The sequence below is a fragment of the Triturus cristatus genome, chromosome 8, assembly GCF_964204655.1.
Source record: "Triturus cristatus chromosome 8, aTriCri1.1, whole genome shotgun sequence".
Lineage (NCBI taxonomy): Eukaryota > Metazoa > Chordata > Amphibia > Caudata > Salamandridae > Triturus > Triturus cristatus.
The window spans coordinates 1,427,068,365-1,427,092,054 of record NC_140591.1 but is presented as its reverse complement, the minus strand read 5'-3'; the positions used below and the strand labels follow the sequence as shown (position 1 = coordinate 1,427,092,054).

Here is a 23,690-nt window from a genome sequence, read left to right as displayed (position 1 = left end):
TGTCGTAGCCTGATCATCCTACAGCTCTGGCACGCCATAGCCTCCCTAATCCCAGCAGGCACCACATTTCCAGAGTTCAGCCCGCTAGAAGCCAAAAACCTAATGGGGAACCTGGGAAAGGGAGGAGTGTCTCAGATTTTGTTTCATTTCGCTGCCAGGAACACACAGCTATATCCTTGGCGCCATGCTTTTTGTTTCAGCACGCCACCCCAGTTGCTTAATTTCCACTGCCATGAACACACAGCTATATTTGCATTGGCTGCGCTTGTCACATTGTAACTTGTTACTTATTATTTTTCATCGCGGTCAGCTTCAATTGCACAAGCGCGGTCCGCCTTGGCCGCGCTTGTAACATTGTGACTTGTTACTTATTGCTTTCCACCCATCGTCACGGCGTTTGGCTCTCGTGAGCGAGCAGCGGCGCGCAGGTTGGCGAGCTGCATTTCTCGTGGGTCATATTACTGTTTACAGCCAACACGCTTGCCCTGCTTTCGCTTGTTTAATCTGGCCGTGCCATCACTGGCCCCCGTCTACACTGTACTTAGACCACACTGCCCAAACCTTTTTCTGCACTTAAGCTGCTGCTCTTGTCCCATTTCCGTGTGTTTTATTTCGTCCAAGAGAAGTCTATTGTGACGCACGCGCCACGGCAGCAAATGGCTGCTCTTCAGCCCCCAGAGAGGGGCTACTTTTATTTTTGTTTCCTTCTTCTGTCTTTCATTCTTGTTTTTTTTTTTTTTTTTAGTTTTTTTTTTTTTTTAGTTTTTTGGCATTTACGAACCTGTGCAGCTGTAGCGCTGCAGGGGCTGTGTATGCAGGGGCACTGGTCAATTGATTAATGCTATCGATTTAACCATTTACTCAATGTAACAACACACCTCTTAGCTAACCATTTGGTAATTGTGTCCCAGATGGAAATAATATGGACATTAAATAAACCGTTATTTTACCCCCCAAAAATGGCCAATTGCTTCGGCTAAACACTTACATGGTCCCAAAAGCGAGACCTATGCCAATGCTTGTTTATAAGATGGATCTTTTTTGCACTGTTCTCTGATCTAGGACGGGAGCTACTTTTAGAGATTTTTCTTTTGATGTTTGACTGGCAGATAGGGTGGTGTGACAAATAGTGAACTTCATAATTGGGTTTCCGAGTGTTGGGATCTACTAAGAGATGGGCTAGGGTTTCCCAGGGAACTCCGATCAGCTAGAAGGTTTTCAAATACATCATATCTTGAGCTATGAAATTCATATCTTGTGAAGTTTGGGAACTTTATTGTACTAAAAGACATAGAGTCCTATTATTACTTGGGAGTAAGGCTGAGAGGATTGCCATTTCACAAAAAGCACTTCTCAATGCTTTGAAATGCGTCTGGTTGGCCAAGAGATGAATGGGAAGTCTAATCTCTCCTCCTTTTCTAGAGGGAGGGCAGTGTCGTTTAGTAGGGGGGTACAGCTAAAGGCAACATCTGTTGTACAAGAACTAGAGGAGCAGCTTGTCTTTGGCTCACACAAACCATATTTAGAGTTAAACAGAACACGCTACTAAACATCCCAACAAAACGACATACAAATTTGTAATAATTTACACTCTTCAATGTTGGTTAAAGATGATTTATTCAAGAGTAAGTTCATAAACAGCTTCCTTCAGCATTCACTTGCAATAATGGTTTACTTTAGAATTTCAGCTCCAGCTGCGGTTCCATTGCATCACAGCTACCTCATCACTTCTACACATTACTACAAAAGGTTTCCAGAGTTTAACGCATTAGATGTGCACAAAAAGGTCCACAGTCAGAGAATGTGCGGTGGTGCCTTAACAGTGGTTGGCGAGGAGGAGCCTAGCGCGCAACCAAGATGGCCACGTAGGTGCGAGGCTCCCGAGGACCTCCGCAACCTCCTACGATTATCCTGAAATGATCCTGCCCTGGATGAGGGGACTATGTTGGTGAACCTGAGCTGAGGTGGCACCCGTTTCCCGCTTCCGAATCGGACCTCGGACACCGGAGTGAGCACCGATTGAGGTGTGCGGCCTTCCCCTCGCCGGACCCCGGATTTGCGCTGTGGGGTGATCCAGTGACAAAGTGAACAACAGCGGCAGGCAGGGCCTGGCGACTCGCGTACCCCGCACTTTCGCTTTCGCTTTCGCACCACCTTGTCGTCTCTGCGAGGTTGGGTCGCGGAGCCCTTGGTGTTGGTGTGGTGTGGCCTTGCTGGGAGACCCTGCCTGCCTGCAGGCTGTGATCCACCCCGCTGCTCTGAGGGGGCCCTCCCGGAGCTCGTGGCCCTGCTTTCCTGCCCTTCACGACGTGGCTGGTGCGACTGGGAGACTGGTGGCCATGGCCACGAAACAAGATGGAGACCGGGCAAAGACCAAATCGACCCGGCGTTGCGCCGTCCATCAGGCCAACAGTATGGACCGCTATACCCTCCAGAAGGGATCTCCCGATGGACCGCGCAAGTCCCCTGAGAGCCCTCCTGATGCCCCAGACCTGCCCGCAGATCTGACTCTGCGAGATGTTATGGGCGCCATTGCCGAGATGAAGGCCTCGGTGGGCCAGCGGTTTGATACACTGGCGCAGAAGATTGACTCGGTCCTCGTGGATGTTGGCCTGGTGAGGGCCGATCTTTCCAAAACCAACGACCGAGTAGAGTCTTTGGCCCACACCGCATCGGGCCTAACGACAGATGTGGCGGCCTTGCAAACAGAGGTGCGCCGGCTTAGTCAGGCGACTGCGCTTATGGATCGACGCCTGGAGGACTCCGAGAGTCGGGCACGGAGGAACAACATCCGCATTATCGGGGTGCCCGAGGGACGCGAGGAGGCGGCGGCGGATCTCTTTGTGGAGGACCTGATTGCTACCCATCTCCAGCCACGGGGGCTGAGCAAATTCTTCGCTGTGGAGAGGGCCCACAGGGTTCCCGGGGGAAGGCCGAAGGTCGGAGCCCCTCCGAGACCTCTCATCGCCCGGATTTTCAATTTTCGGGATAGAGACGCTATCCTGCAAACCTCCAGACTGCATGGACCGGTCAAGCTTGACAATATGGAGGTTAATTTTTATCCTGATTTCACCCCAGCGGTCCAGAAGCAGAGACTGAGCTTCCTAGGCGTCAAACGCCGTCTTCGGGACCTAAACCTCAAATACGCCATGCTTTTCCCGGCCAAGCTGCGTGTGGAGGTGGATGGTCGCACGCACTTCTTTGATCGTCCCGAAGCGGCCGGGGACTGGCTGGATACTCTGCCCGGGGATCGTGATCGGGGGGTGGGGGGGGGGGGGGGGGGCGGCGGGGAGAGACGGCACGCTGGATCAGGACTGAGGGTCTAATATTGGGCCTCACTCTGGACGAAAATGATGCCACTTTTGATTCTGCGTCAGTTTTTGTAAGTTCCCCTCCTATGGAGGTTGTGTTGGGTCTATTGGGGGTTCTCCCTCCTCCTCTAGGGGGTTTAGTTAGTCTAACTATATATGGGGCGACAGGCACACTGCACGTTGGGGGGGCTGTTTGGGCTCATGCAGGGGTGCAGGGAGGGGGGAGTTCTGTTGGGGTGGGTGGGTAGGGATGGGGTGTTGTTCGTTTTTATCACAAGGCAAACGTATTATTGTGTTAGTTCTAAAGTGCTCTCCGGGGGACGAATGATGGCTTTTGTATATGATGGGGGGTAGGGAACTAACTTTGTTGTCTTGGAATGTGAATGGACTGGGGGACAGGATCAAACGGGGTGTGGTCCTGCAGTTTTTGAAGCGAATCTCGCCCGATGTAGTCTTTCTGCAGGAGACACACCTCATTGGCAACTCCTTCTGCGCCATGAATCGGTGTGGCTATCGCCTAGTGGCTCACTCGGGCTTCACGTCCGGCTCACGGGGTGTGGGCATCATGGTGAAGAACTCGCTCCCGTTGGAGATTGATGAGGTGCTCCACGATGACAGGGGACGTTATACGGTCTTGGTGGGAAGACTGGAGGGCAAAGTGGTTGTCTTTGTGTCAGTATACATCCCACCGGGGCTGCAGTCGACCACCTTTGCGGACCTTGGGCGCCTTCTCCTTGGCCTTCCGGGGGGGCTTTTAGTTGTGGGGGGGGATTTTAATGCGGTGGTATCTGGGTCTTTGGATCGTCACCCCCCTAGGGACCTCCCCCGGGCACAGGCGTGGCTACCCGGCTTCTTGGATACATTTGGATTAGTGGACTGCTGGCGTTTAAAACACCCCACGCAGCTGCAGTACACTTTCCACTCGGGAGCCCATGGTAGTCTCTCACGACTAGACTATGTCCTTGTCCCGGCGGCCTATGTTGGGAGGGTGGGAGAGGTGCGCCATTTGCCACGGGGTATTTCGGACCACTCCCCGCTCCTACTGCACTTTGATGTCTTTCCGAGGGGTGAGGGTAGGGTGGTCCCAATCAATCCTTGGTACCTGCGCGACCCCACCATTCGCGCTGAATTGATTAAATCCCTTCAGCGATATTTTGATGAGAATGTGGGGTCTGTGCCTTTGGCCGTACCGCTATGGGAGGCCTTCAAGACAGTACTCCGAGGGGAGGCCCTATCCCTTATTTCCCACGCCCGGAGGCGCGAGCGGGAGGAGGTGACCCGGATGGTGGCTGAAATAGCCGAGTTGGAGGGGAATTTAGAAGGTGGGGTGACGGATGCTGCATTACATGTCCTCCAACTCAAGCAAGAGGCCTACAGGGCCCTCGTCACGGAGGCGGCCAGGGGCCTCAGTAGAGAGCAACAGGGGCGACTGTATGATGTGGGTGATAAGGCTGGTAAACTTATAGCGTGGTTGGACAAAAAAGAGAGAGCGAATCGTGTGGTCCCGCTGATTGAGAAAACGGATGGTGTGTGTGTAACTGAGCCAGAAGAAATTGTCTCCTGCGTCGCGGATTATTTCCATGGGGTGTATTCCCCGGTGTCTCCCTGCTCGGAAGAGGATTCCCGTGCCCTGCTCAGTGATATCGCGCTGCCGTCCCTTTCCGGGGAGGACAGGGTGTCGTTGGACGCCGCTCCCACCTCCGACGAGATCGCCCTCGCCATACGCTCGGTCGCTTCCGGCAAGGCCATGGGTCCGAATGGTCTCCCTATCGAGTTGTACAAGTTGCGACCGGATACGCTGGCACCCCACCTCCGGGCTATGTTCCTGGCGGCACACTCGGTGGGCTCCCTCCCGCCGGACCAGCGTCTGGCTACAATCGTGGTCATCCACAAGGAAGGGAGACCTCGGGACCGGGTTACATCCTATCGGCCCATTTCGCTACTGAATGCGGAGCCCAAGATTCTCGCCAAGGTACTGGCCAATCGGCTGGTCGGCGTGGTGGGCGATTTGGTTCATCAGGACCAATCTGGCTTTATTCCCCATCGCAACACAGCCCTTAATCTGCGGCGTTTGCACGGTGTGCTCGCACGTGCCCCGTTCATACGGGAGCCGGCCATTTTGGCGTCCTTAGACGCCACCATGGCGTTTGACACGCTTGAGTGGCCATATATCTGGGCGATGCTTGCGAAGTTTGGATTTGGCCCAGGGTTCATCAGTTGGGTCAAATTGCTGTATTCGGGCCCATTGGCGCAGGTGGTGGTGAACGGAAGAGTATCGGCTCCGTTCGAGCTGGGCCGGGGCACACGGCAGGGCTGCCCCTTATCGCCGCTCCTCTTTGCACTTGCCTTGGAGCCCCTGGCGGAGTGGCTGCGTTGGGAGCCTTCCATCCGCGGTCTCCGCTGGACCCCTGAGTATGAAGACCGCGTATCCCTATACGCTGATGACATCCTCTTGTACCTAGCTTCCCCACGTAAATCACTCATAGTACTGGTTGATGTTTTGCATTCATTCGGTCGTAACTCCGGTCTGGTCATCAACTGGGCTAAATCGTGTGTGTATGTTCTCTCTGGGGAGGCTCCTATCCTCCCGCGGGGCTGTCCGATCCAGGTCGCCCCGCAGGGATTTAGGTACCTGGGTGTCTTCATTACTCTGGACCCGGAGGCTCAGTATGATCGGAACTTGCTTCCCCCCCCTCCAGCGTCTGAAAGAGGATGTCGCGCGCTGGCGGCGTTTGCCGCTTTCGCCGCTCGGCCGGGCGGCATTTTTTAAATTGATGTCGCTGCCGCGTTTCCTATACGCGTTGCAGAACACTATGGACCTTGTCCCAGCGCGCTACTTCCGCGAAGTGGAGAGTTTGCAGCGCCGCCTGTTCTGGGACGGGTGGCCACGTATTGCCCTGGCTAAGCTGACGCTCCCCTGGTATGATGGGGAGATTGCCCTCCCGGATATTAAACGGTATTATTGGGCCTCCCAGCTAGCTGCGATTAATCAGGGCCTATATGGGCCCGCCTTAAACCCGGCGTTTGAAATGGATAGGATGCTACTTCCAGGTGGTGACCATAATCGAGCGCTCTACTCCAGCGCGCCCGACGCTCGCCTAACGGGCCCCACGCGTGTCATGGTGCGAGTGTGGCACGCGGCCAATGCTGCAATGGGGTGGAAGGACCGTTTGACCCGGGCGTCACCACTATACGCATCTGAGCGGTTGGGCTCCTTGTGGACCTCGATGGGCTTTGAGAAGTGGGATTTAATAGGCATTAGCAAAGTGGGGGATCTCTGGACGAGGGGAGGATTTAAAACGTTCGAGATGCTGCAGACGGAATTTCAGTTGCAGGGCAGCGAGTACTTTCGGTATTTGCAGGTCCGGCATGTGCTGGGCTCCGTCTTTCCGGACGTTGCCTCCATCCCGGAGTGTTCCCCCCTGGAGGATAGAGTGCTGGATGGACACGTCCCTGACAGCACGATCTCACTGATCTACAAAAAACTGATCAACGACCGCTCAGACTTGTTGACTGCCCTTCGTGAGGCTTGGGTAGCCGATGGGCTGGAGCTGGACGACGAGGACTGGATCTCCGCGGTGGCCTCCCCGAAAGAGGTGGCCATACCGGCTCGCCTTCGTTTCGTCCAGCTCAAGATACTCCACAGGGTCTACATGACGGGGCCAAAGCTCCTGCGTATGGGCTATGCTGAGGACGGTTTGTGCAAGCATGGGTGTGGTGCACTGGGGACTTTTCTGCATATCTTGTGGGAGTGCCCGGAGGTGGAGGGGTTCTGGCGTGGTGTGCATGAGGTGTTGCGAGTGGTCACGCATGTGGCGCTGTTGCCCGAAGCGAGGAGATGCCTGTTGAATGTGTGGGAGCCTACCGATTACTCGGTGCCGCAGACGTGGTGGGTGACTCTAGGGTATATGGTTGCCAAGCGTGATATTGCCCAACTGTGGGGATCCCAGAGGCCCCCGACTGTCTCGGCCTGGAAGGAACATATGGATTGGTGCATGTTTCGGGAAAAGGTGGTGTATGTGGCGAGAGGTAAGCCTGCGACATGGGTGAAAGTATGGGGCCCCTGGAACGCCTACCGCGGGGGAATCTGTGCTCCACCGTTATTGCCTGATCCGTCGCCGGCCCCGTCCCCTTAGACAACTCATCCCCCCGGTACCTGGGCATTAGGTGTACCCAGCCCTAGTTCTGATCTCTCCCCCCCCTCTTGAGATTCCTATGGATGGCTAGGATTCCCCCTCTAGGGGAGCACGTGTTGCTATTTCCGATTGAGGATTGCCTTGTGGGTTTGTTTGTATTTGTTGTTCTTTAAGTTTAAAATGGAACCGTATAGTGGGGTCTGGATAGTGTGGCTCGCAACGATGTTACCTCCTGTGCATGCTCGGCCGCAGCACCATGTGTTTTATAAATGTATAGCGTATGCTCCTTTTATTGCTAGCGGCCGGCCGGAAGGTTGTAGGCCCATAATTGTATATTTTTTGAGTCTTGTAATAAACGGTTTCAAAAAAAAAAAAAAAAAAAACAGTGGTTGGCGCTGTACAAATGTAAATTAACATTCCATAATGAAATCCAATTAAAAAATAAACCACATTGTTGCTTGGTGTTAGTATCTAACGCCAATAAGAGGAAGAGCCCTCTCATATTGTAACAGGTTGTATTTGGATAGATATGAAATAAAATACACTTACACGAAGTGTTGTAACTGTGTGGCAGGATGTCGTAAACTGCTAATGTGCACAGAAGTGCTTTTTGTACCATATTCGATCATCAAATTGTTTTTTTTATGCAGCTGTACTTCTCTTTGTAGTGGTTTATGCTGTTTTAGAAAATATCACAGACTTCTGTGCAAAGAAAGGGTACAAAATTGCTCGTGTTGATTAGCACTACCCGGGCAGTTTATGTACACATGCCCAGTATATCTGTGTGCAAATATGCAAGAGTGGGGCGGCACCTGTACCACCTTCCTTCTTGTAGTTTATATGTTGACTATGAACACATGCAAACTGTGCTACAGATACATGTTGTATTTTCAGGCCAAGATGTCGGCGAAAGGTTTTGTGGAACCCGACTCTTCGCAGATGGGCAGGATGGACCTTTCAAAGTCAGACGTCATGGCATTCTTGATTAAAAGGCTGGAGCAACTTCCAGAAGGTGACAGGTACTGCTGATTTTCTGTTTCTTGGACCATTGCCATCATGGTGTGTCTGATGTTTTTTCCTATTTATTTTATAAATGAGAGCGTTACATTGGTATTTCAATATCACATATATATACTTGGCAACACACTTTAAGCACAGTATCTAACACATAGTCCCTTCTAATGTTACCTGTTTCAAGTCTTGCATGGTATAATCTAGGCCTGCATAGCACATCTCAGCCCCATAGTCTCAGCAATGTTCAGTCTTACTCAATGTCCACGGTCTTCTCTGCAGGTAGGGCATTGCCAGGGATGTCTTCAATTGCGTACCAAGAAGGGTCCACCATTCCCGTAATGTTACTTGCCTGGTTGGGTGTGCCAACACTGCTCATTGTCACCAAATATGACCTAAGCAGGCCACAGCTATCCTTAGACCTGGGTGTGGAGGGCTGGTATGTTACAGCACATGTGAGTATCCTGCAGCCTATGGTTCCTGAGCATGCTACGCAGGTCATGACCAGATAGAGTGAAAGAAACAAATATGGTACAATGAGTGACTACAGGGGTGTGTCCTCCCCCCATCCTTTCATGTTGCACAGATTGATCCCAAAATAGGAACAACCGGCATTTCGAGTTGTCCGAATACGGCAAGGAGCAGCAAGTGCAGTGCCAGATGATCAGAGAGTCCTAGTAGAGTGGGAGAAACTGATTCTGGAACGAAGATAAGTGGGCCATCGCCATACAGGGCGTTATGGGTAAAAAGATACAGTGTTTCCTAACTGTGTGGTGCACAGTCCTCCGCACCGCACCTGTCGGAGAGCCTGCTGGTAGATGGCAGGCCAAGCGTGCCACCATGTTCTGAACCACCCGAAATTGTGACACAAGAGAGTGATTCATGTCAACCAGCAGTCCATCACCATAATCCAGGCAACTAGTTATAAGTGCCCATCTAACCATCTTCCAATAGTACAATAGAAGCCACAGAAACCCCTTGCTAAGAAGGTGAAAAATTCCAAAACAGGAACCACATGTTACATTCACTTACTTTACTATAGAAAGCTTTCCATCAATTCAAATGCCAATGTTTCTTATCCCCGTTTTTGGACAAGGTAGACTGCCCAGTTCTAGGGGCCACTTCAGTTCTGAAGCGCTTTCCCAAAAAGAAAACTTTCAGTTTTCCTCCATTTCGTTGGCGGGAACTCTGTTTCATCTAAGCAGCCACAGCACGCACAGCACGCACGCAGTCCCCAAAACTGCCTTTCGTTTGGTCACTGTCTTGACCAAACTACATTAATTAGGTGTTGTCTGCATAAAACCAAATCTCTATACCAAAGGCCCCGACAGCCTTTGTCAGTGGTGCTACATAGATGTTAAAAAGCATAGGGCTCACAGAGGTTACCTGAGGCACCCCGCGGGTAATACTATCCTGGATTTGAAAGGGGGAATACAAACTACTTGGGATCTGCCAGCCAAAAAATCTCTCAACCAACCCAAGGCCAGTGAATGCACCCCAATGTCATAAAGTCTTTTGATCAGCACTGCATGTGGCACCATATCGAACCCAGTGGAAAGATCAAGCAATATAAGTACCACTGAGTTTCCAGTGTCCAAACTGTTCCTAATAGAGTAAGTGACAGCAAGAAGAGCTGTCTCAGTGCTATGGGCTGCCCAGAAACCTTACTGGGAAGGATCCAGTATATGGTTGACCTCAAGATATCTGCAGAGTTGTTTATTGATCAATGTCCCAAACTCTTTAATGGGGAACGACAACAGTGTGGTTGGCAGAAAGTTGGAGAGAATGGGAGGATCACCCATCGGGCAGTGTTTGGGCGTTTTCGTAACCTGCTCTGTTTAAAACAAGTTTTCTTTGTTTATGGTTGCTTTTGACCATTTACAGCACTGATGCAGGTGCCTATGTAAGACACCCGTTATTCAAATCTCCAGACAGTTAGGTGGTCAGGTACTTAACAGGAGTGCAGGGGACAAATTGCCATGTTTTGCACCCCTCCAAAACCTTTGCTCGCATTCAAGGCCAGTCCAGTTATAAATTGCTGGCCGTATGGCTTTGGCTCACTCTTTTGGTAGCGGCAAAAATTGATTGTGCCGCCACCTCCGCTTCTGCATTAGCAAAAGGTACCTACTCAATGCTTCATACAGTTGAAAAAGTTATTTTGTACTGCCCCATGCAGACACTCCCCAGCGTCTGGTGAGCACAACATATTAAACCTCGCACTCAGTTCTTAGTGCGCAGATCTCAGAAGATGAGCCAAATAGATGCACCATGAGGTGGCTCTCACCCCTCCCACACTCGTAGCAGGTAGCATTGTGCAATCTGTTGTTAGGGTCACAGTTCCTCCGCCACCTAGTGCTGCATTTTATCCAGGAGACCTGCAACATCAGGATCAGTCCAATTGCAGTATAGATCCACATTTCAAGCCACTAATGTCCTCAGGAGCATGGGAATAGGCCCAGGGTATTCGAATGTGCCTGCCTGGCACTGCTGGTGGGCCAAGCGGACTGCCTCTGGCTCTCCAGCAGCCCCTGTTCCTGCCAGGCCTCAGAGGCCGGCCTGCATATGTGAGAATACTAAATAACTAATGTAGGACTAAATATTAAAGAGGCAAGTTTGTTTGAGCTTGCAGATCATAAACTAGGGAGTTTCACTGCTTTGCAGTGGCTATCAAAAGAAATCTGTTTCCTCAAGAGACAGTTCCTGTTTTGGAAACTACTAGCAAAAAGATGGATAGATGAACGCAATGAACAAGTAGGATGATACAATTTATATACAAAAGAGGCCTGGCTTCTGCTATTTATTATCTTGCTGACAGTAGTCAGTGCATTGATAATGATTCAAGAACCAACTGCACGTAGGCTGCTGCATGGGAAAAAGTGGGTCACTAGGGACAGGTCTATGGCTTCAGAACTTCTCTATTTTCTGGTGGTTAAGAACAAGGTTTGGGCTAAGAGGCCATTGGTGTGACCATCAGGGCTTCATTAAAAGGGAGAACCTGTCTTTAGAAGTCTTTCCTAGATGTCATCTGCAAACAGACAGTGCTTAATTTGTAAACATATGAGTGCTGGTGCCCAAAGCTCTGCTCAGAAGGCTGGGGCCGGAGCAAGAAAATCTCAGTGCAACGAATACCAAAGCTGCGTAGCCTTCACTTCACCTCAGCTCTCTTTAATGCACTACCACAAACTCCCCCTTTATCTCATCTTGCAGGTTTCTGTTTCCTCCTTTTGTGACGTCTTGTCCATCTTTCTCTTCCTCCGTCTTTCCACTTTTTGTGTTTTTGTGTTCTCTTGTTATTGGTAAATGTCTCATGTAGAAAAATAAGACCCAGTCCCCAAAAACAAGAGCCTGCGGCCCCCACTGACAACCACTGGCTCAAGTTAGGCTCTGCATATATGTATAGACGAAGCCCTGCTTGATGGAGTCGGCTGCATATATAGATTGATAGAGAAAGAGATAAAATTAGATTGCTGCTCGACACCACAACTCAAAATTATGTCTTTGGGTGAGAAGGGTAGCAACCTGCTGCCTAAGTTCTACTACACATAATGAATTTGATCCATTTAAGAACCATGCCAGAAAAGCATAGGTTTGTTGGGTTTTCAAGTAGGATTTTGTGGTTGATGGTGGTGAAGGCTGCTGACGGATCGAACAGAATCCGAGACCGACACCACCATGGTCCACAAGCCTCCTGAGAACATCAGAACCCAATGAACCATTTACTGAGTGCTGTACCCTCACCAAAACCCTGCCTCAAAGTGTCAAAAGGCCATTTCTATCTACAAATATCTTCAACTGGCCAAAAGCCAGTTTCTCCAGGAGCTTACCTCGAGAGACCAGCAGGAAGATCTGACAGAAATTATTCAGGTCATCAGGATTTAAGGAAGCCTTTATGTAAAATGGCTTCCCAGCTATACTTTAGGAAAGATTCCCCAGGATAAAGGGTTTTTAAAAGATGTGGAGAAGTTGATATTTACAAACCGGGAGGAGCATTTTCATTATTTTTTTTCAGACATCAAGCGCCATAGCAGTGCATACATTGATGATCTTATTGGTGAAGAAAGCTGAGGTATTGAGTTGAATGTAGCCATGTCTAGGCTGTTTGGGGGGACAGCAGTTAAGAAGTTATGGGAGTTCCTTAGCGTGATTAGGAGCCCATTTACTGTACTTTTTGTTTTCTTAAATCTACACTAATATGAGGAAGCCAAGGTTGTAAATTTGGATCTAAGATCACAGAATAGTTTTCCCTCTTCCAGCTCTGCAGATTACCAATTATTCCTTTTGGTTCCACAACTAGAAACAACTTTTTGCTCCCAGAAAGAAAGAGTCTCATCCAAACTGTGGATAAGAGAACTAGTGCATAAGTAAAGCTGCACATCTGGGTTTATGCCAGTGCTCATACTGTTTTGTCAGATTGTGGGCCTTTTCTAATGCCAGAGGTATCTTAAGGTGCCACTTCAAGATAAAGGTTTCTCCACGTTTTAGTAGACACTTCTAACCTCAGATTCCTCACCTAATGAATATCTCCAGGCGCCCCACTGGATCCAAAGATTTTCTCAGCATTACTTCCCTGTGCCAGCAGGTGACAATCCTGTTGTGCATCAAATTCGTATTACCCTTGAAGTGACACCGTAGCCACATGTGTGCATCAACCCTCAGTGCTGACATCAGTTCTTTCTTTCTATGTCTCTGGTTGCAAATTCCGAGCTTGCTTCTTCAATATTTTATCATCTTTCTGATTAACACTACGCAAGGGAGCATGTTCCCTCTGAAGACTACAGGTTAAAATCTTTTAGGGACTGTCTAAGCAAATATCTGTGGCAGATCCCCACTAGTTATGTCTCTTATCCCCAGGGTCTTCGCACAATTCCAAGTCCTGCAGAGACTGTGCCTGAATGAATCCTAAGTCGGCCTGGGACTGCCAAGCTAATCTCTATGGAGGTAAACACTGTCGAAGGGTGCATATGGGTCAGTCCTAGTCAAAGAACTGGAAGTGGACCTCTTTCCATCCTCCAGACCGTTCCCTCAAAATGTCCTCTTCACAACAAGTCGCCAGGTGAGTCTAAGTCGAAATTAAAATGCAAGAAGTTGAAGCATGACTAACCCTTGTCCTATCACTCATGTCCAGAAAAGGACGCGAAAATGCCTCCTAGTTATGTTCTCGATCCCCTACCAAGGAACCAGTTCCATAGCTTACACCAAATAGCTTACACCAATGTATCCAGAATTCCAATTGCCTTTGGCGACCATGCAACAAGTAGAGGTTTTTAAATAAGCCATGTTGCATATCTTCAGCACCCTTTTGGCTCCCTCTGGCGCACTTCCTGACCCAGTGATCTGTCTGCACCTCTTGATCCCACTGCAGAGCATTCCCAATCTTCGGGGCCAATGCTCAACTTGATTTTGAACTCGATGCAATGATTCATGCTGGTCCTTGCCATGTTGATACCGGCACTGACGCTACCGACACCAGAGAATGAATCTATTGTGTTATCAGACTCTGAAGCAAACCTGACATTACTTCGACCAAAGTTGCGCTGTCCACAACCTTTCGCGCAGCCGGTCCAACCTCATTCTGACTTGGACATAACTCTGGCACTGCCTCATATGCTGCATATCCTTTTACCTCACACTCACAACACAGTTAACACTGTAATACTGAAGACCATGGGGATTATGCATCCTGTTATTATGATGAGGACACATTTTTTATGGACCGTCAGGATGCCAGTGGGCTAGACACCTGCTTGGACACTGGATTGATCTCTCATCCTAGCCCTTTCACAGAGGTGTCACCTTTATTTGCTGTGGTAATCAGACTGGCTGCAAAAGGTTTAGACCTGCAACTTCCATTCATTGAAGTTAAGACTATATCCTTACGGAGGTCCTCTAACCTGGACAGTTTTCTACAGAACTGCTTCTAAATTTTAATAGACCCTTGATGGACACACTAATGGGCATTTAGGCCAAGCCTTGTTCTTGCCCACCAGTAAATAGACAAGTCACTAGAAGGGTGGTGGATGGTGAACTAACAGACAGAGCTTGTATCTCACTCACATTATGAGCTGAAGTTATCTCTATATGGAAGACTGTTTGGAGAGTCAGTTGACCCAAAGGACAGCCATCCGTTGGCTCAAAAGGAGTACAAATAAGAAAATTGAGAACAAATTTAAGGTCTCACTGTGGAATTACAAAAGGTTTATGTGGAAACATATGGACCAGAGCTTTAAGAAAATGCATCACAACACGGGCTTTAGAGAAGGACTGTTGGTCCGGGAAATGCAAATAGGGCTGACAACCTTTAACTCTGCCCTCAGCAAAGACTTGCTGGGCTAAAGGCAGCACATAAAGCAAAACTTCCTACAACTTTGCCTGTAATGGGACCGGAATTACTTCAGGTCACAAATTTATCCCAGCCTCCTGCGTAAACTGTTTTACAAGAAGGACGCCTGGCTGCTGTAAAAGACGTCCTCTACTTTGTAAGGGTTCAAAATCTATCAGCTGTTGCTGCTCAAGAAAAAGAGGTGTATATTGTGTATACCCGAGTACAATATCCTGCCCTTCTGTCGCGACAGAAGATCGTCCTAAAGCGGCAGCCTGAACGGAGGACATATGCTCATGTCCAGAAGTTATAGGTAGCATACTGTCCGGCCCAATCTGAAGCCCCCAGGATGACTTGGGCCTGGTCGTGTCAGATCTTCTTCAGAACTCTGGGCAAGAGAGGTAGGGTGAGAAGGCATACGGGAGCCCCGTGCTACACTCTAGGCAGAATGTGTCTCAGAGAGAGAGGCTTCTTGGGAACTCCAGCACACAAAAGTGCTGACACTTTGTTCTTGGCAGTGGCGATAGATTGAGCCAGGATTCTCCCCTGTGCTGAAAGATGTCCTGCGCCAGCTCCGGGTGTAGCTGCCATACATGATCCACTAGGTGCTGCAGGCTGAGTTCATCCGTCCTGGCATTTAAAGATCCTGTCAAGTGGTCTACGACAAGAGAACCTGGCCATTGTGAGTGTGATAACTTATATTCTCTCAGGTCTCTCTGGACAAATGTTGACCATAAGGGCATTTGCTGGGCATAAGGATCATTTCAATCCATGCACCACCCTTTTCCTAGATAAACGGATGAGTAAGATGTTCCGAATGTAAATCTCATATTGGAATACTTTTGCCAGTTTTAAACATTGTAATAACGTGTTAGTATTAATAAATTTAATGGTACTCGATTTACCTACTTCAGAAGGATGAAAGACTGAATCGGCCTTGCCAGGGTTTAAAGTCATGCCATGCAAATCGCTGCATATCTCAAGGATGAAAGATTGATGCAGACGTGCTGTCATCTAAATTTTTGACCTGCAGATCACTGCATGCCTCAGCGGCAACCATTTGCCCATTTTGACAGATTAATGCTTTCCTTTAAGTAGATGAGTCTAAGACGCAATAGATAGAACTAAAGATGTCTACTCCACCGACCAAATGTGCTCCAGAACCTTGACCGCCTGACATCCACAGTCCCCCTCACCCTTCTCCCCCATCCGAGGAAGCAAACACACACTGACAAGGCCGGACTGGGATCTTAAAGCAGCAGTGGCAAAAATGATACATTCAGCGCGCTAGAACCAGAGCAGCTATCTCAAGGAGATCTCCTGGAGGTCGAAATGGCCTCCATGTGCCAAAGCCGGCCTCCAGGGGCTCCAGCCTCCCGGGGGATTGCACGCATACCCGGCTGGCCAGTCCGGCCATGCACGCAGACACATTAATCCAGGCTTATCCAGCGTTTTTCCAGGAATTTCAGAGCAATGCCAGGTTTCATAATAACCATTTGCTTTGTGAATCGTGCTCGTTTAGGTTAATGACATGTCCATGTATCTCAGATGAAACCCTGGAAGCACGACAGAGCTGCAGCCTTCGGAGGCTGAGATTGGATGAACAAATGGCTGAACATGTTAGTTTGACTTTTTGTCATTCTGTAATGTTCTTAAGTCTTTGTAGGAGCCGATTAAGTCATACCCTATGAATATATTATTTTAGTATGTTCTTTAAAAACAGATTTCTTACCCAAAGTCATTACAACGAATAAAAAGTAAACATATCAAAGCTTTCATAAATATTGGCGAGACCCCCAGGGGCCAACTGGGGAGGCATGGGCGGGGGCGGTGAGGAAATGGGTGGCGGCGGAGGAGGAAGCAATCAGGGAGGAGGAGGCGCAGGGACGGAGAAAGTACCCACGAGCAATGAAATGGACCCAACTACTCTTTCAGTTCACCCAAGCCTGGCCCCCCACAGGAACATACGTGGCGCCACTGTTGCCGCCCAGGGACTCCCCCCCCCCCCCCCCCCCCCCAATCCACCCCCTCCAACCCGGTTTTGGTAGGTAATGGCTCCCACGAACTCTGATACTCTGACCACAACACCCAACGGATCACATTCATCCTTTCGCACTGGCCGGGTGCGCCCCCCCCCCTAGCGCTGAGGCGGAGAGTAAACCCACCAGGTTAGACACAATATGATTGCACAAGCAACGACGTCCCCGACCCGCCCCCAGTCTTCATCCCCACGGCATATACTAACACGACCTATCTCACACTTCACACACTTCAAGGTTTGTGGTTTCCCCTTCCCTAGTTCTGTCTCTGTTAAATGTTTGTTTCAGAAGAAAACCTAATAAAAACGAGATCTAAGTCACCCTGTGTCGTTGCCGCTGCCCCCCCCTGATGCGGCCGGCCCCATATGGGGTTGTAGGCGGCTTGCTGTGTATTTTGCCCGGCCCCCCCCCCCCCCCCACATGCCACCTAGCACTGTTACTTTGGCCCTGCCGGCCCGAAGGGATGTAGGCAGTGGTTGAGCTGTATGACCAACGATACCAATAAAGATCTCGTTTGTTAAAAAAATAAAAAAAAAAATCAAAGCTTTCATAAATATAAAAAACAATCAGTACACAACAATGTTCGAATAGTCATCTTCGATTTAAGATTTCATGCAGAAACCCTCAATATTCACAGCCTTTGCTGTGGTGTGGATGAGTTTATGGGAGTCGCTATGTATAGGGCAAATCTGAAAAGCAAAGGTGCTCCTTTCAATAATATGGAGTGAGAAGGCGGGCACCTATAGCCTCCTCTTTCACATTCTGGCTGCAATAATATAATATATTTATATTATAATTAACTCATTTAAGTTTGGGGTGGAGAAATCAATTGGAAATGTTTGTGAATAGGCACAAAGTTACAACCTCGCTTGTGTTTACTAATGGTCACCCCTGCCTGTCCTATTTCTACCTGAAATGGGGACAGATCCTTATTTTTGCGTGTTTTCTACCACAGTGGCGGAATGAGAATAACAAATTTAAAAAAGGCTCCAGCGATCGCATATTAGTGCCAAAGGGACCGAGGAGTTCATTAAAATAAAAGATTGGACCCTTTAACAGAAATTGGTTCTTGTTTTTGGCCAACCAGATTAGGACACCTGCAAGTTGCATGAATGTTCACTGTTGTAACTTTGTGGTCGGATTTCTTCAGGGCCTGTCCTCGACTATATTCACACCTGCTCAGTGCCAAGATACCCACCCGGGTGAGAGTGCGCTTACAAAATCTCCATAACATTTTGGGATTTGCCAACCTTTATGCACACAGTACTTTTTGATGGGTCAACGTGTAAAAAGTACACACAGTCATGGTAAACCAATGCTTTTAACATTCTCTCAATTGCAGGAAAGTGTTTGCATATGGATCCGTCTTCATAGGAATCAACAGCTCCTTTGCTGGTCTGATCGGAAACAGCTTCTTCCGCCGCATCCTGAATGTCACCCAGGCACGTTTTACATCCAGTTTGCCAATGGCCGTTCTTCCATTTTTGACAACAGTAATAGTTTATAATGGAGCTGTAACCACGCCATTGCTGTCAGGTAAGTCTCTGCAAATTATGTGTTACTTTAATCATATGAGTAATGTTTGTTAAGCTGTGCAGCAAAAATGTATTTTTTTATTTCTTTTTAGCCACTTTAGAAAGTTTAGTGTGGGCTTTGACTCAATGACTTTCATATAATCACAGTACTCTCCTCTGCTAGGCAGCAATTCTATTGTTATATTTTATTGTAGTTGTCACATACATAAGTGATGTAAAAGACTAATAAATGTTCTATAATTTAACTATAACTTAGACTCTAACGTTGTGTTTAACCTTTTAACTGCTAGGGCATCGCAAACTCCCCCCCATCGTACCTCCACCCACCCAACACCCCACCCTCCCCATGCTAAACCCTTTTTGGGATGTTAAGTAAGGAGAACTCTCATTTAAACCTTCAGAACTTTATTTCCTCAAAACGTGTTTACGCCAAATTTGCTTCCCTTTTTTACACCATCCTTTCGAAATTTTATAGGGATTCTAAACGTACCCAGGAATTGTAGATTCCCCTGAAAGGAACTGAAAACAACGCCAAGATATAGCTAAACTGTGTTTCTTTGTAGGGAAAAATGGGTAAAAAGTGCTGTGAAGGAGAGTGTATGTTTTTTTCTAATTGCATCAGAGAATGGTTTGCTCTGCTAGGATTACCACCCAGGAAAGCCCCTTCTGGGGAAGGGATGTGGCTCATTGGCAGGGTAGGCCTCCCCATCCTTTTGTTTGTTTTGTTACCATTTTGAAATCCATAATGTCTAGTGGGCATTCTGCCCCTTTTGGGGTGAGGTATGACCCAATACCAGGGTGGGATGCCTGCAACCCTTTATTTTGCCCAGATGTAAAATCTCTGGTGTCTAGTGAATTAGGAGTAATTACCAGCATCCAAGAAGAGTCAAAGACTGTTTGCGCCATTTGGAGTAGGGTGTTACAACAAACAAATGATGGACGGAATGCTGACAATGCAAACATTCTCCCCCAGTCAAAAGATCTGGGTTAAATCCATCGTTCTTTTGCCCACTACGCCACCCCAGTTTGGACCCAGCCATATGCAAATCAGTCTTGACCCTGTGCCCCATGGGAACAGTCCAGACCGAACTGCCAGGCCAGGTCCTCCCTGGACCGGAAACAAGCATCCTGGGACCGGTTTCAGGGTATGTCACCCTTCTTCAGCCAGGCTAGCTTGAATCCAGTGGCACAGTGAGCAAGGGACCCACGTCTGGGCATACCCATCTCACTTAGGGTGAAAAGTGTTACAACAAACAAATGATGGACGGAATGCTGACAATGCAAACATTCTCCCCCAGTCAAAAGATCTGGGTTTAATCCATCGTTCTTTTGCCCACTACACCACCCCAGTTTGGACCAAGCCATATGCAAATCAGTCTTGACCCTATGCCCCATGGGAACAGTCCAGACCGAACTGCCAGGCCAGGTCCTCCCTGGACCGGAAACAAGCATCCTGAGACCAGTGTCAGGGTTGGACTGTTTCCATGAGGCACAGGGTCAAGACTGACTTGCATATGGCTGGGTTCAAACTGGAATGGCATGGTGAGCAAAAAAACGATGGATTTAGGCCCAGATCTCTGTACTGGGGTGAATGAATGACATTGTTCTGCATTCTGTCCATCAACTTGTTTTTGCATTTGTCACCCCGAGTGGGACGGGTATGCTCAGACGTGAGTCCCGTGCTCTCCATGCCACTGGAAGCAAGCTATCCTGGCTGAAGAGGGGTGAAACCCCGAAACCGGTCCTAGGATGCTTGTTCCAGTCCAGGGAGGACCTGGCTTGGCAGTTCGGGCTGGACTGTTCCCATGAGGCACAGGGTCAAGACTGATTTGCATATGGCTGGGTTCAAACTGGAATGGCATGGTGAGCAAAAAAACGATGGATTTAGGCCCAGATCTCTGTATTGGGGTGAATGTATGACATTGTTCTACATTCTGTCCATCAACTGTTGTTTTTCCATTTGGAGTAGGGGCATGGCCCCAGAGCAGGGTGGGCCACACACACTTTTTTAATTTTATCATGTCTATTTTAATGTGTCTGGGGGTCAGATAGGGACAGCGTCCTCAAAAAGCCCCCCAGAGGAACAGAAACTTGTATGCCCCTTCAGAAGTGTAGGCTGAGCAGCGCCCATGGGAGGCCACCCCGCCCCTTTGTTTTTTGAGGTTTTTTTTGCACTTTTTCCTTGTGTCTATTGGGCCTTCTGCCCCAACGGGGGACAGAAAGAATGTAATTCTCCTTTTTCAGGCAGGGCATGGACCTGAGCATTGCAGGTCTGCCCACCCCCTTATTTTTTATTATTATTTGCCATAGTGCCTAATGAGCTTTCTGCCGCCTTGGGTGGGGGAGGGTAGAAGATTGGGGTCAAACCCCCAATCTGCTCCTCAGGGTGACAAAGAGTTTTGTGTCTTATTTTTTAGGAAAGGACATGGCTGTGCGTATGTTGCACCACCCCTACCCCCTTGTTTTCATTTTTTTTAATTTGACCAGGTGTCTAGTGGACCTTTTGTCCCCTAGCAGAGGACAGAAAGACTTGTGCTTTTTTGTGAGGTGGGGACATGGCCCTACCCATGATGGGCTGCACTTACTCCTTCATTTTGTTCCAACTAATCACGGATGTCTATTTGGCTTTCTGCTGGCCCCCTTCCACCTTCCAGGTCTGGGGTGGGAGGGGCATAGAGACTGATTTTGGATGGGGGGGCACAGGCCATTTCCCAAGTTGCTGCACACCCTTCCAAAATCTTAGATGTTTAGTGGGAGCTCCTGGTGATCACCTCCTATTTTGATCAGCTGGCACTTTGCAGGGAAAGGGAGGTCTGCCTGGAAAGCTGAGTTTTTCCAGTATTCCAAACCATATTGCCCTCGTGACTCAATTCCCTGGCCACCCTCTGCGCTCCCATGGAAACCAGGAATTTGTTCTGGGCTTCAGCAAGCCGATAATGCAATTGCATCACTGACACTATTGCGTCATTGGCTGAAGAGTCACATCCCCATGGGCTTGAGCAGGAAAATCTCCTGCTCCAACCCAGGTGTGTGTCCTCCAGTGCTGGGTCTGTCGACGTGACCTTTTCATCCCTACTGCCCAGCTAGGAATGCTATGTACGTGGAGGTCACGTCCATTGTGCCCATGGAGTTAAGGTATTGTGCACCATTTGAATGGTCTAGGTTTGCAGACATTGCAGCTGGCCAGACTAATACATAAATCCATGGCTTAATGCATGTATAAGGGCTACTAGTATGTATTTGAAACCATGCTCTTGATCTGAAGTCTCAAATGCATCTCTTAATCTAACATTTTCAAACACACCGAGGAAGAGGACAAGTGGAAGGTAGTTGACAAAATAAGTTCTGGGATTACCAGTTTAAGATTCGAAATAGATCTGTCATACCATACGTTCTCTTTAGCTTTCACTATTCCAAATGTATGCTCTTGAAATACTATACCTAAGTTACAATTTTTTTTTTTGCAGAGTTTTATATAGCGCGAACTTGACCCGAATCGGGTATCAGAGAGCTTTACATAGCACCAGTTACGTTACATGAGGACACCCATTTTGGTTTGGCACGGGGAGATTAGGTGATTTGCCCAGAATCACAGGATGTTCAGCGTCATTGCCGAGACTCGAACCCAGTTCCCCAGATTCGAGGTCAACCGCCCTAGCCGCTAGGCCAACTCCTCTCCCCTAAAGTGGATATTGATTTTATTATTATCTTAGTAGAAGATGTTTCAAGATTTGAGAAACAAACTTGACATGGACCCTGGTGTTGGCATGCAAACATTATTTGTGAAAATTTCCGAAAAGTCCCAAATGGCAGTCTGAAGAGCTCAAGAAGAGGAGGCTGTTTGCTGCATTAGTTGTTGCAGCCTTGAATCCTTCAGAGCATGAGCCTTTCCCTCTACATAGAATAACGGCAGCATAAAAATGTGCACATGGCCAACAATGGCTGAAGTGGATGCACTTTCAAAGTAGGCTAAAAGTAATATCTAAGTAAAGGTGTAGCATTAGACCAGTAAACTCCCTGTTAAAAGTTTAAAACTATAATTATGTATGCCAAGAATCAAAGTAAATGTCCAACTTTTAAGAATTCCACTGATTATTTGTGCACCTTAAAAGGGCATTTTCTGATGAAAGTTTTGTGTTCACCTCAGGGAAAACATGTTTCTCGGTAGACTATCTCTGTTGCCTCCATAGTCCCACTCCGAATACTCATTTACTGCTGAGTTTGGCAGGATTTCAGGTACTCGGGATTAGAAACTACCACCAAAGTTTAGTCACTACCACCAAATTTAGGAGGGTGTTGAGCAATTTCCCCCTCCTCCCAGAAGCAAATTGTTTTTACACAAACATTTTATTATAGTGTCTGAATTTCAGTATGAGCATACTACACTTAATCCAATCCAAGTTAAAAATTGTGAAGTACTATATATATTGTGGGTTAGTACTTCAATCAAATATGAAGTGAAATAACTAAATCAACTTTCAGATTATGGGCCTGATTTAGATCGTGACAGGGCTACCGTCTTCCCTCGTGGTGGAGTATACAAGTACTCTGCCAAGCTGCCGGAATCCCGCCCGCCCTATATAGATGTGTGCTGGCAGAACCGCCCTCCGGGTCGACAGTGTCTCATGTCACCTAAACAGTTCACCGCTGTTGACGTGGCGATCTTCTCTGCTGGCTATCAGTACTCCAGCGCCATCATGTTGTGTGCAGATTTAGATTCCGTATATAGGTTTCCCGATTTATGCCCTTATATAGGTACAATTCACATTGCCCTTATTTGGACATAGAAATCCGGCCCTTATTTAGACATTGTCCGTACAAACCAAATACAGGCATGGCCTCCTACATCCGTCCATCGACGTCACAACGAATTATTGGAAAACCAGACCCTTAAGCCTTTGGAATTTCCCTCAGCTTGAATATGGATTTCTCCAAGAACTCATTAAGTATGCATGAACATCTATTCCTTAGGGGTTCATTCATGAGGTTCCTCTGCCCGACTTTTACGTCAATACTGGCATTCCTAGACACCTTCAAGGTATAAATATATCAGCACTTGCCCTGGCGAATTGCGTTTCCCGGAGGATTCGATCCAACCCAGACTACGCAGTTCGCCACGGCAAGTTCCTAAGAAGATCGAGTTCCAGTCTTATCCACTGACCCAACCAACGCTGTCATCCTCCTCGCAGAGAATCCAGCTCCAGTGCACTCTTACTTCCCTTGCGGGGGTTAGACTATCAAGTCCAGAAAATAGATTCCAACCTCTCTCATTCTAAGGTATGGAGCTGACTAGACCTTAGAGAAACTTTTGGCAACTCTTGGCTAAACTAAAAATATAG

The 23,690-nt window shown here is 48.2% G+C and overlaps 1 protein-coding gene across 4 annotated transcripts in view; it reads left to right on the top strand.

The window, feature by feature from the left end:
• LOC146805876 (transmembrane protein 126A-like) overlaps positions 1 to 23,690 on the top strand; it is a 126,975-nt gene that overhangs the window by 33,513 nt on the left and 69,772 nt on the right. For all 4 annotated transcript variants that reach the window (XM_085623218.1, XM_085623219.1, XM_085623217.1 and 1 more), the window contains exons 2-3: positions 8,342 to 8,466; positions 18,159 to 18,352. In XM_085623218.1, the coding sequence (XP_085479344.1) occupies positions 8,348 to 8,466; positions 18,159 to 18,352 (313 nt within the window). In that variant the 5' untranslated portion in view covers positions 8,342 to 8,347. The remainder of the gene's footprint in view (positions 1 to 8,341; positions 8,467 to 18,158; positions 18,353 to 23,690) is intronic.